Source organism: Pollicipes pollicipes, unplaced genomic scaffold (genome assembly GCF_011947565.3).
Source record: "Pollicipes pollicipes isolate AB1234 unplaced genomic scaffold, Ppol_2.1 Scaffold_4910;HRSCAF=5801_pilon_pilon_pilon, whole genome shotgun sequence".
Classification (NCBI taxonomy): domain Eukaryota; kingdom Metazoa; phylum Arthropoda; class Thecostraca; order Pollicipedomorpha; family Pollicipedidae; genus Pollicipes; species Pollicipes pollicipes.
The window spans coordinates 13,868-34,629 of NW_023596583.1; the positions used below are offsets into that span (position 1 = coordinate 13,868).

At 56.5% G+C, this 20,762-nt stretch overlaps 1 protein-coding gene across 1 annotated transcript; it reads left to right on the forward strand.

The window, feature by feature from the left end:
- The first annotated feature begins 1,797 nt into the window (after positions 1 to 1,797).
- Positions 1,798 to 14,502, forward strand: LOC119101898 (cysteine-rich secretory protein 2). Its single transcript, XM_037225285.1, has 5 exons — positions 1,798 to 1,919; positions 9,043 to 9,179; positions 12,947 to 13,092; positions 13,462 to 13,656; positions 14,200 to 14,502. Exons 1-5 carry the CDS (start codon positions 1,820 to 1,822, stop codon positions 14,432 to 14,434), a joined length of 813 nt encoding a protein of 270 aa, XP_037081180.1. The 5' UTR covers positions 1,798 to 1,819; the 3' UTR covers positions 14,435 to 14,502.
- Positions 14,503 to 20,762: the final 6,260 nt, after the last annotated feature.

Consider the following 20,762-nt stretch of genomic DNA (forward strand, 5'->3'; position numbering starts at 1 on the left):
AGCTTATTTCACCATATCTGATGCTTGCTTCAACATCTTCAAATATGGAGGGAGCTCTTTTAAGTTAATGATTGTCGTGTTTTTGTTTGGGTATTTGATCTACATCTTGTGATAACTTTCTTAGCAACACCAATCTTAATATTAGTTTCTGCCGCACTATAAAATGACTTACTCTTTTAAAATGATGGACACAAAGCTTAGCAATGGAAGGGGGGGGGAGGGGTGCAGCTAAAAACAATGTCACCAAAAAACAACTTAAGTGTGCCTCAGGTGTGCAAATTCCGTGTCAGACTTATGCCATCGAATATTTTTCATTTTCTCCTCTGTACATGCCGGAAACGTTTAACTGTCAACATCTAGTCATTCGTATAATAATACATTTAATGGATTGGGGTAAAAGGAGAGGCACGAGCCTTCTGGGCCGCTATATGAATATGGCCCTGCTTGGCTCTACGGATGATCCTAAATTTCACTCATCTCCAGTGCCATCTCGCTCCCTGACTCTATGTACTGTGATAGTTTCCTTTTCAGTCGCTCTTTTCGTAAAATAATCTTGTTTTGATAGTCACCAATGAAATCAGTCATCATTGGGTAGGTGGGTAAAGAACAAAATGTCATCGATGGCTATCTAGTATTTTATTTTCACATGAATCACCGCATTGTAAACCAACTGCAGTGTTGAAATTCCCTGAAATCATATTAAATCTCCATCGAAATCCAGTTTCTGTCACATAAATTTGCTTTGCTGGCTGCCGGTATTAACATGTGAGCATAAATCAAAGGGGAAAATGTTGACTGTACTTCGGTATGTCAAACTTCGACGCAGTTACGGAGAAGCATGCCCGGACGACAGCTCACGAACATCAAGGCCAAGAACACATTATCCTGCACTGCGAGCATCGCCATAATCACTGACAGACAAAGCCCGCACACCAGGCAGGTTCCAGGCTTCCATGGCTGGCCGGCGGTCGCGCCAGATATCAACCGAAATGCAGCGTACCAAAAAAGCAATTGAGTTTGCTCCAGAATGACGGATTTCAACAAATGCAAAGTTTATGAGGTAAAGCGCTGACGAGTGACTTCTGGTCTGGTCATTTCAGGCGCAATAGTGCATCTGTGTGAGCCCCGAGATTAGACTTCCGTTCGGGGCTGTTTGTATGACAAGAGTCTACTTCCTCATATCATAAGCAGCTGATCGAAATGCCTATCAAATGACCATATTCGTAAGCTGAGAACGTCCCGTAGTCCCGCAAAGTGCTTTGGTTATATAACAACGTATTCACGGCAGATGCCTAGGTCAGAGGTCACCATGTCCATGCCCCTTGAACGCTGATGGGTAGGAACATGGCAAGTGACAGGCGAACATGCCTGGACCCCTGAACGGGCATCCAGATTTCACCTGACAGATCAATTTGCAACTAGCAAATTAAGCTGTCTAGCTTCGTTCGCATTGGCACGGGGCCGCGTCGTGAAAAAAAAAAAACAGCACGGAGAGATCCCTCCAAACTGTTGTTGTCTGACTTCTGTTGACGTTCGCTTTCGAGCTAGCCTGACGACTGCATGTTAGCCGTCCACGCCTTGCACATGTCTGAGACGTGCCAGTGTACACCGGCCAGACTTCGCGCAGCATGACGTGGGCTGCCGGCGGCGCCCAGACAGCGGTCTCGACGTCCCAACTGGGGGAGCGGGGCAGGGGAGGGGAGGGGGAGGGGACGCCGTCGGCTGGCCCAGTCCGGGTCTGGGCCGGTGCCCCGGCAGCCCGGTGCTCAGTGCGCCGCCAGCCCCGACGGCGTCCGTGCCAGCGCCAGAGCCGCCCCCGATGGAGGTCCGGTGCCTGCTCGCGTGCGTCCTGCTGGCGGTGCTGCTCCGGCCCGCCGGCGCCGCCGAGCGCGTCATGAGAGAGTGGCGCCGCGACAGAGGTGAGGGGTGGAGATGGGGCAGGTGAGGGGTGCTGATGGGGAAGATGAGCGGTGCTGATTGGGAAGGTGAGGGGTGCTGATGGGGAAGGTGTGGGGTGTTGATGGGGAAGGTGAGGGGTGCTGATGGGGAAGGTGTGGGGTGCTGATGGGGAGGGTGAGGGGTGATGATGGCCCAGGTGAACGGTGCTGATGGGGCAGGGTGAGGAATCCTGGTGGGCCAGGTGAGGGGTGCTGATGGGCCAGGTGAAGGGTGCTTGTGGGCCAGGTGTGGGGTGCTGATGGGCCAGGTAAGGGGTGCTGATGGGGAAGGTGAGGGGTGCTGATGGGCCAGGTGAGCGGTGCTGATGGGGCAGGGTGAGGAATGCTGGTGGGCTAGGTGAGGGGTACTGATGGGACAGGGGAGGACTGCTGGTGGGCCAGGTGAGGGGTGCTGATGGGCCAGGTGAGGGGTGCTTGTGGGCCAGGTGTGGGGCGCTGATGGGGCAGGTAAGGGGTGCTGATGGGGAAGGTGAGCGGTGCTGATGGGCCAGGTGAGCGGTGCTGATGGGGCAGGGTGAGGGATGCTGGTGGGCCAGGTGAGGGGTACTGATGGGACAGGGGAGGACTGCTGGTGGGCCAGGCGAGGGGTGCTGATGGGACAGGTGAGGGGCTCTGACGGGCCAGGTGAGGGGTGCTGGTGGGCCAGGTGAGGATGCTGAGGGGCCAAATGAGGGGTGCTGATAGGATCAGGGGTGAGATGGGGTGGTTCGGGAGGGTGAGGGATTCCAATGGGGGGGGGGAGGGAAGGGGGGGGGGAATGAAATGGGATGGCGGGACAGGGCCGAGCGGTCGTGATGGTACTGGAGTGAGCAGTGCAAACGTGCATGGGTGAGTGTGCAGTGTGAGACAAAGGTGGTACGCGATGGCGGACGGAGGAGATATTGGTGACATATCAGCGGCGAAAGGTAGTGATAGGACAATGGTAAGATACGACGCTGGGACCGAGCACAGAATGGCGTTAATTCTGGTGCAGGTAACAAGATGATATGTGATGCAGGGCAGGGGTGCGAATGGAGGCGGGATTCGGTGCAATATAGGGATGGGATGTGGTGCTGGACAGAGGTGAGATGTGTTGAACAGAGGTGGAATGTGTTGAAAACGTGAGAAGTGTTGAACAGAGATGAGGTATGTTGCGTAGAGGTGAGATGTATACAGAAAATGATTGATTGGGTGGTAGTAAAAGACAACTTTGTGATAGCTGGAAGAAAACGGAAAAAACTGTGAGACATAATTTAAACGGAAATGAGACGGGCTTGAAATGAATTAGACAGCTCCACCAGCAAGGGTGGACCTTTTCATTTTCTCATCTCCACGCCTATGGACAGTTATATGAGAAGCTGGTTGACATGCTACATTGCATGCGTTTTATATATATATATATATATATATATATATATATATATATATATATATATATATATATATTTACATGACGCACTAGATTTCACTGATGAGATAATAATAAAACCATAACACCAATCTTGGACATTTTTTGAAGCCAACTGATACCGGAAAGCCATTTACCTGATCCGGCGGACCGGGTACAAAAAGCAAATGGTATGCCAACAGTGACTGCCTGCTTTAATCGTATTCACAATTACTTGACATAAATAAGACACGTACAATGACGCGGGAACGGGGGAGGGGGCAGTGGAGGCAACTCGCCCCTCCCTGACTTAAATGCTGGAGGGAGTCCCCCACACTTAGTGGACCTGTCCTGAAAAAGACTGTGGATTGTTGGATTGACTGTGGATCAACTGTGCATTGTTGGACTGACTATGGATCAGCTGTGGATTATTGTACTGACTGTGGATCAGCTGTGGATTGTTGGATTGACTGTCGATCAGCTGTGGAGTATTGGATTAACGGTGCATCAGCTGTGGATTGCCCATTACTCATGGTACATCAAAGGCTCCTTCCGGTCTTAAGAAGGTTCATGACGGCCTGTGAAGCACCATTATGACCTGAAGAGGGCTCATTATGACCTGTGGATGATCCAGTATTAACTGTAGAGGGCCAATTTTGGTCTGTGGAGGGCCCATTCTCGCCTGCTAAGGGCCCATTCTGACCTGCAGAAGGCCTATTGCCGACTGCAAGCTCCCTTCTGAGGGGATTCTGACCAGAAGAGAGCCCATCATTGAACTGTGGCGAGTTCATTTTGGTCCGTAGAGGGGGCCCATTCCGATCTGTAATGAGCCCATTCTGACCCGAAGAGAGCTCATTTTGGTCTGTAGATGGCTCACTTCGATGTGTAGAGGACATATCATCGACTATGGAGGGCTCATTCTAGTTTGGAGAGGGGCTCATTCAAGCCTGATGAGGGCCATTCTATCCTGTGAAAAACTCATTCCGACTTAATGAGAGCTATTCTGACAACGTACAAGTCCCATTCTGAGCTTAATTGCCAAGTGGGTCTTTCTGACCCGTAGAGGGCCCATTATGGATTGTGGAGGACATATTTTGTCCCGCGGAGTGTCCATCCTTACTCTATCGGATACATTCTGACCTGAAGAGTGTCCATTATTGACTGGAAAGGACCCATTTTGGTATGTAGAGGGCGAATTCTGGTCTGTAAAGGGTCCATTCTGACCTGCATGGGAGTGTTCTGCTTGTAAAAGGCCCGCTTTTTAATCTATCGCGGTCTTTTGTAGCATTTTGGAATTGCCCCCCCCCCCCCAACTTGATCATAGCCCCCGCGTCCTTGTGCGCACGCCGAGTTGAGAGAAAAAAAAACAAGCGTGTTCAAAGCAAAACTGGACACGTTTGACACTCTTGCCTGCGCTTAGATATCACACGTCAAAACTGAGTGAATTAAACCAAGTAAATTTGGCGTCAACTAAGCCTTGATATGAATGTCAAGTATAACCGTGTGATTCCTTTCCAAAGACATCTTTATTTAAATGTGGTGCTTTTTGTGGGCTGCGTTTTTGGTCACTTCCTATTTTTACTTATTATTTTGGACTATGTTTTTGTTTCTGGTTTTGAACATGTTTTTTGGATGGTGATGGAACAATTTCATCCTTAAAAGCCCAAAAGCTCTCGTTGTGCTATTTATGTTCTTCCGACGGTGAGATATGGTCAAAAAACGTAAGAATTTACAGCTATGGGTGAGTCCTACAAGTGGTTTTGTACCAATCATCTTTCATCTTCATACTGTTAGGTCAAAAGCTCTGAATCTGAGCCCAGTGCAGCTGCGAGAACATTACAAATACATAACACGATTATAATGACATTATCTCTCGTTGAATGCCCTGCGGAAAAAGAGAGATGTATCGATATTTCGACTACAAGCCTCTGTCAAAGTAATTATACGCGATAACGTCAAATTTCAAAACCTCGATTCAAAAAACAATGTCCAAACTTTTGAATTTTGAATTTGCTGCCCATTTATTGTGTTTACAAAGTTTTGTTGCAGAAATATCAATACATTTTCTTTTTCAACCAGTTTTTCAATGTGCAGCGAGGCCATCACACTTATTTAGTTATGAAGTAATCGTTTTAGATGCCGGCTTCGTCATTTTTTCATGTAGCCAGCTTTCTCACCCATCTATCTCCGTCGTTTACTGTAACTGGCTACATGGCCAGGTACTGCTGATTCGAGCCTCTTCTGGTGTCATAATGCTCTGCGAAGTCTCCCGGACCTGCATAAGTTACCTTTTCATGCTGCCACGTTCTTGTTTATTTTTTCGAGGATACCCGGTATTTAACTACGTCATAATAGTCTGACTCTTGTTTGGTTACACCTTTAGCAAGATAAGTTTTCTTCCCCTCAATCTTTCGAAGGACAGGCCAAAAGGAGTCAGTTTCAGCAATGCTGCACGATTTCTAATAAAGCAAGGCACTCCCAACGGATGTAATGCGGGACGTGATATGTCATATGGTTCTCGGCGAGATGCTTAGATAATCACGACTCGATCCGAGACATCCGTAACAATTGCCCAAACACGAAAAAGCTGGGGCTAAGGGACGTGATTTCCCACGTGTTATGAATTTATTCATGAGTCGTATGATGTTGCATAGAAATTTGCTTAAACGGGTGTCTGAAGTCCACCTTCGTGACGCTTTCACGCCGAAGAAAATATATTTCATCGATCTTTATGCTCCTTTTCAGGCTTTGTTGATCAATCAAATAGTACAAGCGGGTCCAAAATGATAGTTGGATTATCCAGTTAAAAGTTTTTTGATACGCAAGGCTAAAAACAATATTAATATCAGTCAAAGGCAGGACATAATTGACGCAAGCACCCTCACCGCGGAAGAGCTCCATATTGTGGTTAGCCTGGTTGTGTCCAGGTCGTTTGTCCATGCTTACACCCAGTGGGTGATAAAGGGGGCATTTCATCACCCCGGCAGCAGCGACCATGGCTTCCTGGTTGGTTAACATTTCAGTTTTGCAGTCATTGTTTGCTGTTTTGGCTGCTGTAACCGTGACCATCTTTGTTTTGAAAAGCCCACCGGACCACGCCTGAATGGATGGGGTCGAATTATCGCTGTTTCCCTTGCGCGTCAGAGTCTCTTCTGACTAACAGCGCGATTGCTCACGCTATGAGCGAGCCGTCTCGGCGCCTGCCATTCGCATCACCGTGCTCATCTGGCATCGGAGGCGCAGCGCTGAGAGCCATCGCAACTGGGCGGCACTGTAGGCCGCATCACGAACGGGCGCGGTCGTCTGGGGGCTGGACCTCTCGCCGCCGGCCTGCGCCGGCTTCGTCGTCGCATCGCTCAGCTGGCGCTGGCGGCGTCTGCCAGACAGCGTGGCAGCCGCACGGCAGGTGACGACGGCTCGGCCCCGCTGGCACCGACCGGCCTGTCATGCACGGTGTACACCGGCCCGGCTGTCGACGTCGGCGCCGGTGCAACCGACGCCGCAGACGTAAACACTGCCCCCGTCGGGTGCTCCAGGAATCCCGCACCTCAACGAGGCGATTGCGAGCGACGGGCCGGAGCTGCGGCTTTGGTGCGGCGGCTCTTCCAACTTCCCGTTATCAACCGGGGTGGGAAATGACCTCGGTGCTTTTCCGTGCACATCTTACCTCAGCACACAAGTGTTCCAAGAAAACATGCCGCAGTCCAAAGTAGCTGGTTACGGGCTGCGATTCTGGAGTCCTGATGTGCCCTCTGCACCGACCGCATTGTCAGCTACAGCGACGCTCCACGTCAAAACGATGACAGTGTTTATTAAACTGCAACTTGTATTTACCCTGTGTCTATGTTAGTCCGTCTGGGAATGTGTAGCTAACAACACCGGGCTCATGATCCCTCGCCACAATGGTCCGCAGGCTATTTCAGCTCGCCTGTGTTCAAACCAGCCGTGGACGGGGAACGGCGGCCGGAGATGCGCGGCTCTCGTCGCAGCAGACCGCAAATATTTTGATAGCGTGGCTACTGGCGATCCGTTTGTTGACGGGTCTGGCTGGCCAGGAGAGCCGGGCCCGTCAATGGCGGCATCATCTCAATGTGTGCCGCCGTCCCAGCATTGCGCCATTGATCAGTGCATGGCTGGTGTCTAGGCGGCAGGCTGCTGGCTGTTGGTTCCATCACCCCAGCTTCAATCACCCCACCCCACCCCATCTGAGAGCGTCTGTAATGTCCGGCAATGCTGCTGACATCAGCTGCTGGGTCGTGCTGGATCTCTCAGCCGCCGGAGGGTCGGGTAGAGATAAAGCTCTATGCGCGTGATTCAAGGCAGGTAGACGACTAGGCTTCATATCACATCAAATGTGCCCCCATTTATTTGAACCGAAAACTGTGAAAGTCTGTTTTTGTGTTTCTTAAGTCTCAGTTGATATATTAAATTTGAATATTCTGCCGCTTCCTTTCATCACCGCGTTGTCAAACAACATGATTCATGGAAAGTCATGCATTTCTTAAGCAGTGCACACTTCACACTGATGTCCATTACACGTTGCCCTCTGTCGTCACCCAGCCTGCTTAGTCAGGTCTTGCAATCTTGGACAGATCTGCGAAAGAACCCATCAGCGGTGACAGCGTCACAGAAGCCGTCATGAGCATGAACTCGCCTACACTAGCCGTCTCTTGTACACAAAACACTAGCCTTCTCCTGGCGGCCGCTGCGTCACCCGCAGTCCTCGGTGTCCAGTTGTGTTCGGTTGACTGCCTCCTGGCGACCGCTGCGTCACCCGCAGTCCTCGGTGTTCAGTTGTGTTTGGTTAACTGCCTCCTGGCGACCGCTGCGTTACCCGCAGTCCTCGGTGTTCAGTTGTGTTCGGTTGACTGCCTCCCGTCAGTCGCTGCGTCACCCGCAGTCCTCGGTGTTCAGTTGTGTTCGGTTGACTGCCTCCTGGCGACCGCTGCGTCACCCGCAGTCCTCGGTGTTCAGTTGTGTTCGGTTGACTGCATCCTGGCGACCGCTGCGTCACCCGCGGTCCTCGGTGTCCAGTTGTGTTCGGTTGACTGCCTCCCGTTAGTCGCTGCGTCGCCCGCAGTCCTCGGTGTTCAGTTGTGTTCGGTTGACTGCCTCCCGTCAGTCGCTGCGTCACCCGCAGTCCTCGGTGTTCAGTTGTGTTCGGTTGACTGCCTCCTGGCGACCGCTGCGTTACCCGCAGTCCTCGGTGTTCAGCTGTATTCGGTTGACGTCACTATTACAGTGTTAGCAACAATAGACAAATGACTGTACTATTGCCCTATTTACCGCTGGCAAAACACATAACATCTAGATATGTTATGTGTTATGTGTTTCTGAAGAGCTTCAGAAGCCAACAGAGTGAAAATTTAATGAGAAGAGCCGCTCACACATTTTTTTCCGACCAGCGCAGTTTAGCTGCATTGAGAGCATTTTTCACATTGATGGTATCCCCGTCACGGTACCCCCGTCTCTGGCGGCGCCTCTCGTTCCGCTGTAAAGACGCTCACCCAGACCCGGTCACCGAAGCCAAGCCGCCCAGCTCCCTCACGCGGCGCCTCCCGTTCCGTTGTGGAGACGCTCACCCAGACCCGGTCACCGAAGCCAAGCCGCACAGCTCCCTCACGCGGCGCCTCCCGCTCCGCTGTGGAGACGTTCACCCAGACCCGGTCACCGAAGCCGAGCCGCGCGGCTCTCTCACGCGATTGCCCCCTGTTCCAGCGCCCAAACTCTTTGGTGACAAGGTGGCCGGCTGGCAGCTGGACGCCCGCTCGCCGAAGGTGCAGCGCAAGCTGACACACTTCCACAACCGCTTCAGGAGCCGCGTGAAGCCCCGCGCCGCCAACATGCTCAAGATGGTGAGTGCTGGCCCCCTTGTGCCCTGCTAGCGCCGGGGGATGGACACGGGCAGCGACACATGGAGGTGTACGTGGGTGGAGGTGATGTGGCATCATCGCTCCGGTAGGAGCAGGGACGTATATAATGTGACGGTAGTACTGGCAGGTGGAGACTCGCCAGGGCACGTCAGTGCTGGTGGGTAAAGGTCTGGTCTTACCACCACTATGCTGGCGCTGGCAGACGTCAGTGCTGGTGGGTAGAGGTCTAGTCTTACCACCACTATGCTGGCGCTGGCAGACGTCAGTGCTGGTGGGTGAAGGTCTGGTCTTACCACCATTATGCTGGCGCTGGCAGACGTCAGTGCTGGTGGGTAGAGGTCTGGTCTTACCACCACTATTCCGGCGCTGGCAGACGTCAGTGCTGGTGGGTAGAGGTCTAGTCTTACCACCACTATGCTGGCGCTGGCAGACGTCAGTGCTGGTGGGTAGAGGTCTAGTCTTACCACGACTATGCTGGCGCTGGCAGACGTCAGTGCTGGTGGGTAAAGGTCTGGTCTTACCACCACTATGCCGGCGCTGGCAGACGTCAGTGCTGGTGGGTAAAGGTCTGGTCTTACCACCATTATGCTGGCGCTGGCAGACGTCAGTGCTGGTGGGTAAAGGTCTGGTCTTACCACCACTATGCTGGCGCTGGCAGACGTCAGTGCCGGTGGGTAAAGGTCTGGTCTTACCACCACTATGCTGGCGCTGGCAGGTGGGATGGCCGGCGCCGTTGTGGTGGGGCTCATAGCGGATGTCCCGGCACTGTCACAGTGGGTGGTCACCAAAATATCGAATACCCTTATGTTACGGTGTATTCAGGACTGCACACGATGTTCAGATGGCCTCTATGGTGCTTGAAGTGCTCTCACTAGGAGCTATCTAGGCCTGGCACAGTCAGACTTGGAGTTTGACGTGATTGTTGGCCCTCGTCCAATGCATTAGATAAGCGGCTTTGTCTCGACCACCTCCGATCGGTCCTGGGGCAAGGACAGGGAGGGGATGGGAGGGAGCAGGGAGGTGGACAGGGGACGGGTTCAGGGAGCGGCGGGGGGGGGGGAACGGAGCAAGAAGAAGTGGGAGCAGTGAGGGGCAAGGGGTACGGACCGATAGGGGGTGGGGCCAGGAAGGGACAGGGACAGGGAAAGACAAGGACAGGGGTAGACGCAGGGAGAAGCAGGAGTTAGGTAGGGGGCCGGGAGCAAGAGGGGCAGGGGTCGCAGGGTCCAGCACGCCCGGCCGTGTCCACCGGCCGTCTCCGGTCGCGGCCGTGCTGCCGTGCAGGGCAGTGGACGCCACGCTGTTGCAGGCTGCCCGGACGGCGGCCGGGGCGTGTCTAACGCTCGCCTGGCGTCCCTTGCTCAGCAGCGGCGCATGGTCCCAGCAGCTGAACGGGCCGGGACATCCAGACGCGGCTTTTGCCTCGTTTCTGTCCATGGAACACCGTGAGTTTAGTGATGGCCTTCTTCAAAGATGGGGACAGGCAATCCTTGCTGCCCCCTGTTGGCCGCTGCCGCTACACCTGAGCTCCTGCCGATGTGGGGCACTCGACGCCGTCAGTGCGGCGACCGGAGCCCGGTTCGGCCGCTGTTGCATACAATGGCGCCGGTGTTACCCGCTGTCAGCAGCCGACCCCCCCCCCCCCGCCCCCGCCCCCTGACCGGCGGTCTGCCGCCAGCTGGTGAAAGAAGCCGCGCGGCTGGCAACAAATGGTGTCGAGACTCCAGGCCGCCGAGTCATTTGTATTGACTGAAGGAGCCGGTCGGGATGATCAGCAGAAGTGTCGGAGCAGCTCACGCTCATGCACGGGCTTCGTTAGAGACAAACTTCCGCCAGCTCGAAATGGGCAGCCCAAGTGGCTCGCAAAGCACGCCTCAATTCAGCGGGGAGATCCGCCCCAGACCTGATGACGGGGAGCTATGTCCGTTGGCAACGGGTCCCCTCCTGGAAATACCATTATAAACCGCGCCTCGGGACTCATTTTTGCGCGAATTCTCGGCATGGCTGTGATGATGAGTATTAGAAATGAAATGAGATGACCCTGAGACGATACAAATATACTGCTGCAGCCTACATTTTGTCACTGCATGCAAATTTACTCTATTCGCACATCGGGGTTTTGTCGGCATGGTGACAAAACAGGCGCCTAACTTTCTGGACATCCGCCAAGCCTGCCACTTGCATTTGGCACCGACACCGCTAAAAGCTCCGCTGTCGGACGTAAACATGGACGCTTGCACTTGTCAGGCCCACAATCAGTCAGACACGCCAAATACAACGACAGAGCAGCGCCACCTCGGCCGCGTCAATGTATCGCGATCACCAGCCCGTGCACGCCACGCTCGACCGACGTGCAAGCTTCTGTGCAAGTGGCCCAATTAACGAGGTGCTACCGACAGCGTCAGCGTTTTTAGAGTCGTCTGTGGTGAATGGAGTTATCAGCGGGCTTAGCGACGGGCCTGCTGCCGACTCTAGCAGTACCTGCTGCTCGAACGGAACAGTACCCGGGAATTCGCACGGCACGCCTGCTGCCGACTCTAACAGTACCTGCTGCTCGATCGGAACAGTACCCGGGAATCCGCCCGGCACGCCTGCTGCCAACTCTAGCAGTACCTGCTGCTCGAACGGAACAGTACCCGGGAATCCGCCCGGCACGCCTGCTGCCGACTCTAACAGTACCTGCTGCTCGAACGGAACAGTACCCGGGAATCCGCCCGGCACGCCTGCTGCCGATTCTAACAGTACCTGCTGCTCGAACGGAACAGTACCCGGGAATCCGCCCGGCACGCCTGCTGCCGACTCTAGCAGTACCTGCTGCTCGAACGGACCAGTACCCGGGAATACACACGGCACGAGCGATGGCGTCCCTCCTGTCGGGGCCAACACCTTGCACACCTCTGCCCCGGCGCCACGCAAACCTGAAGCCGCAGCAGGCACCAGCTCTGCCGCCGCCACGCCGTCGGATCCGGCGGCCTCGGCGGTGCCGTCGGCGGCCAGGCCGGACCGGTGGAGCTTCGCCGCCGGTGACCTCGCCCGGGGTCAGCACCACGCCGGCGGAGACGGCTCGTCGCCCGTCTGACGCAGCACCGCTGACGCCTTATACGTGGGCGCTGCTGACGCGCGCGCTTCCCGCTGTTGCCCAAGCGGCCGCCGTCGGGGTCACCAGCGCCGCGACCCCGAAGGCTGCCGCTCCCAATACGGGCCGGGACAACTCTTTGCCGCGAGGCGGCGCGGCGGAAGGCCCCGGGCGGCGCAGGCAGGGAGGTCAGAGTCATTACCGGATACCCGTGCGGGCGGGCGGCTCGGTGACGGGACATGGGCTTATTGATGGGATTTCAGGAAGACATGAGAGGTGGCACAGCACAGCGCACAGCGCAAGCTGACGGGGAACTGAGAATTGATGGCACAGCACAGTCCTTCACCTTACATTTAAAACTATGTCGGGCACAATTTGAGGTGGTCTGGAAGGTCCCTCGAGCCTTGCCTATTGGTCTTGTGTGTTATTACGCCCGTTGGTGCAAAGGGAAAAACATGACAAGCTATGCACAATAATGTCGCCCCTTGACGCTGTTGCGAATAATCTCAGCGGCGGCGAAGCGTCGTGAACACATATTCTACGAACCCTGTTGTATGTAAGAGCACATGGCGCCCTGCGTCTCGCGTCGCCTTTCCAGACAGCTCACGGAGCCCCACGAGTTACCCGCCGGTATGCGTGTGTATAGTGAGCTGGCGCCTTCTGTCACCTCCAGAGCTGGCACAGGGGTGCCGCCAAGGACGCCCAGGTATGGGCTGAGGAATGCCAGCTGTTGGTACACGCCAATGATACGGGCAGGTGGCAACAGAACTTCGGTGCTTGCGGCCAGAACATCTTCGTCTCAACGCACAAAGTGCCGTGGTATGTATTTGCTTTACTTTTGGTCCTTTTCTCCGCTCTTCTTTTTTGTCTTCATGTTCCTCGAAGCAGTGAAAGTGCACATGCTTTATTCATATGGACCTAATCTGACTACAACTAATGGTAACTGCCAGAAGTGAAAACGGATTACGGCTTGACGTCCTGTTGTCCTAGAACGCGACGGCAAATGCCATGGCTGTACAGGACCGCTTGAGACCACACGGGGCCAGACGATTGTTAACAGCTGGACTGGTGATTTTGTAACGAGCTGGATACGATACACTCGGAGCCAGCGCACTTGTTTCAATAATTTACGAAGCTCCGGAACACCTAACACACGATTTTCCCAACGCTTTCTGCCTGCAACTACAGGTACTTTGCCATTAAGAGCTGGTTCTTGGAGAAGGACATCTTCCGGTTCGGTTCAAGCAAGAACAACCTTACGGAAGTCGGTCACTACACCCAGATGGTATGGTACTCCACGCATAAGGTGGGGTGCGCATGGACCTTCTGCAAGAACGCCAAGCCCACTCCGTACTACAACTACGTCTGCAACTACTGCCCCACGTGAGTGCAACTCACTGACAGATGTTTCAGGCTGTCGCCCATTCATTCGTTATCTACTACGCCACAGCTCACAACTGACGATATCGTCAGGTATTCGGCAACCATATGCGGAACAAAAGGTGATCAGCTGATGTTTTACGGGTGGTGAAGAAACTGCTGCCAGCCTTCAGCCCTGTGCCACGAGGGCATTGGGTTAGAAACTCATAAATGGATGGTATATTTAACCATAACTTAACCTGCAAAATAGCAGATGAAAACGACCACGGTGTTTGCAAATGTTTGCTTTATTCATTCGCCATTCGTTTTCGGTTCAACAACAAACCCTCGAGCGATCCTTAACCAGATCATGCCATCTATCGTGAGACAGCTGACCACTCCACGCGCTGTTGTGACCGCATCGCCCCCATGCAACTCCCCGCCCCATGTAGCGCTCCTGACCTGGCGACACCAATCCCAGTTCAGCACCTTTGACCTGATCCCGCTATCCCCATGACAGCCCCCCCCCCCACCCCACCCCACGTGACCGGCCCACGTGACCGACAGCGGCAACTACGTGGAGCGTCTGGGTCGGCCGTACCAGCCAGGCCGGCCCTGCAGTCGCTGCCGGCGCTCCTGCAACAGCAAGAAGCGGCTGTGCACCAACTCGTGCCCGTGGTCGGATCGTTGGAGCAACTGTGCCCAGCTGCGCCGGCTGGACAGAAACTGGACGTGCCGGACGCGCGGTAAACCGGCCCGCGCCTGCCGCGCCACCTGCCGCTGCCACAACCGGGTCCACTGACGGGTCACGACACCTGCGGCCGGGGCGGTGATCCGTTACAGGGCCCGCGGCTGGGGCGGTGCCAGGTCATTACGCCCGCGGCTGGGGCGGTGCCAGGTCATTACGCCCGCGGCTGGGGCGGTGACCCGTCACCCCGCCCGCGGCTGGGGCGGTGACCCGTCACCCCCGCCCGCGGCTGGGGCGGTGACCCGTCACCACGCCCGCGGCTGGGGCGGTGATCTGTCACCACGCCCGTTGTTGAGGTGGTGACCTGTCACCACGCCCGCGGCTGGGGCGGTGATCTGTCATCACGCCCGTGGCTGGGGGCGGTGACCCATCATCGCGCCGGCGGCTGGGCTAATGATGTGCTATACTAGCGAACGTCACCGCATCCGCGGCTGGACCCAGTGATGGGTCATTCTCACCGGCTGGTCAGTCACTGGTTCCGTAGACAACCGTGTCAGACGGCCAAAGACTGGCACGGCATCGATAGCCGTTAGCCTCCTGCATCAGTCCAAAACCGCGGAATGGAAAATCGTTGAGTGTGGATGTCACAACTTATTTGAGGCAAGGAGGTACGTTCCTGTCTCCCAAGTCTTTGCACGATCACGGCCAAAGCAGGAACATTTGGAAGAATGAACAGCTGACAGAAGACGTCCGAAAAATAAATATTGGATGGACGGCTATTTAAAAAAAGATCACTTCACGCATCACGCCATTGATTATGTTCATGAATAGTGCCCGCGGCCTATGTTTGGCACCTTTGATGCTCCAAACAGCCCTCAGTTATCGTCTGGCCTTATGTTCTCATGACAGGCTGACTAGCCGGCCGTTGTCGTACTCGCGCAAGTTCTAGGGGTGATTATCCGTCAGAGGTTTTTAAACATCGGACACAGCGCTGCGAACATAAACATGAAACGAGTTCAACATAGTTCCAGTCTGCCTCAGAAGTGCACTGCACCCAGGGCAGCGCAGCAAAGCCATGAATACGTCGCTGCACACTGCCCAGCCCGTGGTTTATTGTAAGGTCACCTCGTGTACAGCCTGCACCTGTGACGTCATGTATCGGCGTTCCGTGCCAAACGGTCCCGCTGGCGCGGGCGACCTTTCCGTATTCACTGCCACCGTGCGAGAAGCGGGAGACTCTCAGCGACTCTGTTCTGCTGCCATCCCTCAGTGAACATATGATCTAGACGGACGTTGGTGCAGGCTAGTAATATGAGCCGGCGGCGGATGCGGCACTAACAGTGATACGACTGATGGTGAAGGGCAGGCTGCGCTGATGCTCTCTGCATTAATTATCCCCCGGAAAAAGCTATAGCGTGAGTGGCCGGGCTCCTGGATGTTTGACCTTTCTTTCCCAGCCAGCTTGTCGACTCATCTGCCAACAGCCCTTGCACCGGCATGGCAACACACACAGCTGGTCGGAGGGAGCCGGCTGCACGCCCCCCGAACCCGCGCCGCTCCTCCCGTGCCGCTCCGTGCAGTCGTGAGCCGCGGATGCGCCCCTCCCTCCCCCGTACACCTGCTGCTGCAGCGGCAGCCGGTGTGGCGCCGTCCTCCTGCCACCGCCTCCGCAACCGCTGTCGCACGGCCGGCCGTGCAGGCCCGCCTCGCCGGAGACCATTACCCGGCCTCAGCAGTGCAGGGCTAATGGTGCCGCTGCTGCAGAAGGCAGGCGCACCTGTGCAGGGCTCGCCTGGCCATTTGTCGGGCTCGGCTGCAGCGTCTGGCGGCCCCTGACCGGTCACGTCCAAAAGCGGCGGCGGCACTCTCTGTCAGCGCATGCCGGTAGCTTCTTTCATTGTGCAGGCTGGCGCCCTGCCCCGATTCTTCATTGTGGGGTCATGTCTGCGTCAACACGCGCGCTGTAGAGGCTGCTAAGAGCAATGGGGTCATGTTAGTGTCGATATGTGCATTCTGGAGACTGCTGGAGCAATCATTAGGACCGTGCTCGTGCCAACACGTAGGTTGTAAAAGCTGCTGGGGGCTCGCGACGTGGACGCCGTGCACGATATCTCGTCGTGAATCCGTGCCTGCCACTAGTGTGTGATAGCCGTGCTGGCCGCGGCTTGGCTGACGATGTCTGCGATTGATCTTGAATGGCATCCGAAGGCCACTGGCCTCAGGTCCGGGCCGTTGCTGGCCATGAGATCAACTCCTGCTGTGATTTTGGGGCTTTGAGGGACCGACGCGTGGTCGGCGGCGAGGGACGTGAGTGGGGCTCGCGATGATCGCCTGATTTATGGGGGCGTGACACCACGCGGCGAGGACGGCCGTGACTGGCCGGGCCGCTTTTCAGTGCGCGGTCGCGAAGGCTGGTACTATGCACGAGACTGTTGGTGCGTGTGACACGAGGAAAACAGGAGGATGGTGGACTCGAGCCTGTGACGTGCGCTCTGGTCCGCCGGAGCGCGTGTGTGACGGCATGACGCGTGACCGTAATCACGCTCGTGCTCGTGGTGCGCGTGTGCGAGGCCGCTGTGCGGTCGTTTCGTCCCGGAGCGCCGGCTCCAGTTGCAGCCGTGTCTCCTCAGCCTTCGCATGTAGTGTGCAATTTCCACTTGAGGCTCTTATCTGGCCCTATCGAGCAGACTGTGGCCGACCAGACCCGCCTTTGTACTCTTATCTCTGCATTCATTGTGAATACAGCCGACGTCATTGCGCCCTGTGATTGAACACGACGCCGGTCGCTAATTTGGCGTGGGTCGGACGACACTCCCCCCGCTGCACTCTGCACGGCCCTGAGCGGAGGCCATCGCCCCACCAGGCGGGAGCTCCAGACAGGGCGGCTACGGCGGTCCAGACAGGGCGGCAACAGAGGTCCAGACAGGGCGGCGACGCGGTCAAGACAGGGCGGTGACGGCGGTCGAGACAGGGCGGCTACGGCGGTCCAGACAGGGCAGCAACAGAGGTCCAGACAGGGCGGCGAGGCGCTCAAGACAGGACGGCGACGGCGGTCCAGACAGGACGGAGATGGCGGTCCAGACAGGGCGGCAACGGAGGTCCAGACAGGGCGGCGACGGCGGTCCAGACAGGGTGACAACGGCGGCCCAGACAGGGTGGCAGCGGCAGTTCAGACAGGGCGGAGACGGTGGTGCAGACAGACTGGCGGTGATGGTCCAGACAGACCAGCGATGGTCTGGACAGGGCGGTGGTGGAGGTCTAGACAGGGCGGCGGCTAGCGGTTCAGACAGAATGAAAGAAGCAACACATCACCCCCGGCGCTCTTGCAAGCACAGAGCATCGCGGCACGGTCGGGCTTTATTCGAGCCATTCAGTTGGAGGCGTCTTGCAGCCGTCTGGAAGCAAGTGGGAGCAAATAGCCGTGTGTGTATCTGCCTGACTGCGGCCGCGACAGGCGAGCAGGGATGTGCCCCGCTGACAGGCGAGCGGGGATGTGCCCCACTGACAGGCGAGCGGGGATGTGCCCGCTGACAGCTTGTAATCGGCTGGTGACAGACGCAGCCGCGACAGCCGAGCGGGGATGTGCCCGCTGACAGTTTGTAATCGGCTGGTGACAGACGCAGCCGCGACAGCCGAGCGGGGATGTGCCCCACTGACAGTTTGTAATCGGCTGGTGACAGACTAGTAACAGTCATTGGCCATGGATCGACCGCAGCCACGTCTCCGTCTCTCCACTAGTGGTGTTCGACGGTGCCGCTGCACGGACGTTTGGCAGCTAACTCGGTTGTGCATCAGCTCACCGGCACCGACGCGGTCGGCAACAGTTTCGGGGGAGCGACCTTAACCCGTTCACCGGACCCGAGGGGAGGGTGACCCCTCCCCTGATCCGAAACCTGCTCGCCGGCTAAAACACCCTGACCTGTCGTCGAAGTCCGGCTGGGGTCGATTCGTGACAGGACGCGAGTGGGCGGCGACCTTGCCACGGCCGCCGCGCGGCCTGCCGTCTCAGAGGCGGCGTGCCGCCGGCCACTGGCCAGTGCCACTGCCAGGTGCTCGCTCGCGGGGCGGGCGGCCGCGGCCGCTGGGCGGGCGGGGGCGGGCCGCCGGCCTGCCAGGCCGAGCGCCAGTGAAACCCGACGGCGCACGGGCCGGCCGGCCGTAAACAACAGGCACTGGGCGCCGCCCGGCCCGACTGGAGAGCCGGCTGGAGATAACGTCAGGTCACAACAGCGGCATGTCCCTGCCCTGGGGGGCTTGTTCAGGTCACAGAAGTAGTGCCCGTGCCCCGGGGATTTGTTCAAATCACAGCAGCAAGTCCGTGCCTTGGATGCTTGTTTAGGTCATAGCAGCTGTGTCCATGCCCTGGAGGCTTGTTCAGGTCACAACGGCAGTATTGGTGCCCGGGGGCTTGTTCAGGTCACGGCAGAAGTGTCCGTACCCTGGGGTCTTGCTCAGGTCACAGCGGATTCTGCATGTGCTTCGGAGACTTCTTCAGCCTCGACCGCGTCGCGGATGGGAACCAAGTAATCATTTTGTCATGTAGCGCTGCACCCAACAGAATATTACTGTCGCCACATTCCATAAGCGTGATGCCCTCGGTCAGAGGCGCTGTCGACGCCCGAAAGCGTCGTGTTGTTGGGAGCGGCTGGAGCCCAGCGGTCTGCCCAGCTCCAGCTCGGTCGTGGAGGCGGGCCGGGCCGGTCTGCTGTCGGCCGGAGGAACGTTTGCAACGCTAACTGCCTGTTGCCAGGCGACGGGACGAGCTCAGAACCACTTTGAGAGACGGGAGGAGAGGGCTGGGAAGGCGGCCAAGACCACGCTGGGGAGGGAGGGCACGTAAGGCATGTGAGGCGCAAAACTCGGCAACTGAATGGAGGATGTCGTTCGGGAAAAACAGCAAGGTACTTACGGCTTTACGTGATTCAAGAGCTCATCACCGACAGGAATTCATCCCGCCAAGTATGAACGATACACCAAGCGGACAAAAGCAGGCATATGGTTTACACTGCCCGGTCCCATGGCAGCGCCGATCAGATGCAGGGGCATGTAAGCAGCGGCAAACGGGTCTGTTCGGTTCACCGCGACACTGTTCAGCTTTGATGCAAGGCGTCGCTAACTTCAGGTAGTCCCCCCACCCAGTGTGAAAATGGAGTGCTCCATTCAGAGCACCACTGGTGCGGCGCTCGGACCAAGTCTCCGACACCGCGCCATCACTGTCGGTACCTCAAACATGGGGATTGCTGTCACGTGTGCAGCACGGGTGACGGCACTGCATTATGCATACCAAACAGAGGACCTTCTGATGTCAAACGATGGCCCATTGTTACGGGACGAGCAGTGTCGCGGACTCAACCGGGGGCACCGATCCTCCGCCAACAATACTGAGCTCCTGTTACCGGCACCGATCCTTCGTCAGCGACACCGAGCTCCCGTTACCAGCACCGATCCTTCGTCGGCAGTACAGAGCTCCCGTTACCAGCACCGATCCTCCGCCAACAATACCAAGCTCCTGCTACCAGCACCGATCATTCGTCAGCAGTACAGAGCTCCCGTTTCCAGCGCCGATCCTTCGTCAGCAGTACAGAGCTCCCGTTACCAGCACCGATCCTCCGCCAACAATACCAAGCTCCTGTTACCAGCACCGATCATTCGTCAGCAGTACAGAGCTCCCGTTTCCAGCGCCGATCCTTCGTCAGCAGTACAGAGCTCCCGTTACCAGCACCGATCCTCCGCCAACAATTCCGAGCTCCCGTTTCCAGCACCGATCCTTCGTCAGCAGCATAGAGCTCCCGTTACCAGCACCGATCCTCCGCCAACAATTCCGAGCTCCCGTTTCCAGCACCGATCCTTCATCAGCAGCATAGAGATCCCGTTACCAGCACCGATCCTCCGCCAACAATTCCGAGCTCCCATTTCCAGCACCGATCCTTCGTCAGCAGCATAGAGCTCCCGTTACCAGCACCGATCCTCCGCTAACAATACTGAGCTCCTGTTACCAGCCCCGATCCTTCGTCAGCAGTACGAAACCACCATCAGCAACACAGCTCGAAAGGTAGCAGGCACCGGCGGGTTTCAGAGATCCCCATCAGCAGAAATAGAAATTGCCACCCATTAACTCGTCGAGCTTTTAATAATCAGAAAAAATGTCCGTCCCTCCCCAATCTCTCCATCTTTATTTCTTTCCATTGACTTTGATGTGGCCGCTGGCGCTCAGTCAGCTCTAAGTTCCCAGCAACGGCTCTCATCCCTCTCCCCCTGTCCCGCCGCCGCAGCTGATGCCGTGGCACACGACTCGTGATGATCGCTTTGCGAATGTCCCACCTTCCGTCGCGATACCTCGGGAGCATCTCCCGTTCCGTGGCCCGCCGGACCGCCGCGCGCTCGCCAGCTCGGAGTCCGGGTATCGTGGACGGCCGTTACTGAATGACAGGGGGGGGGGGGG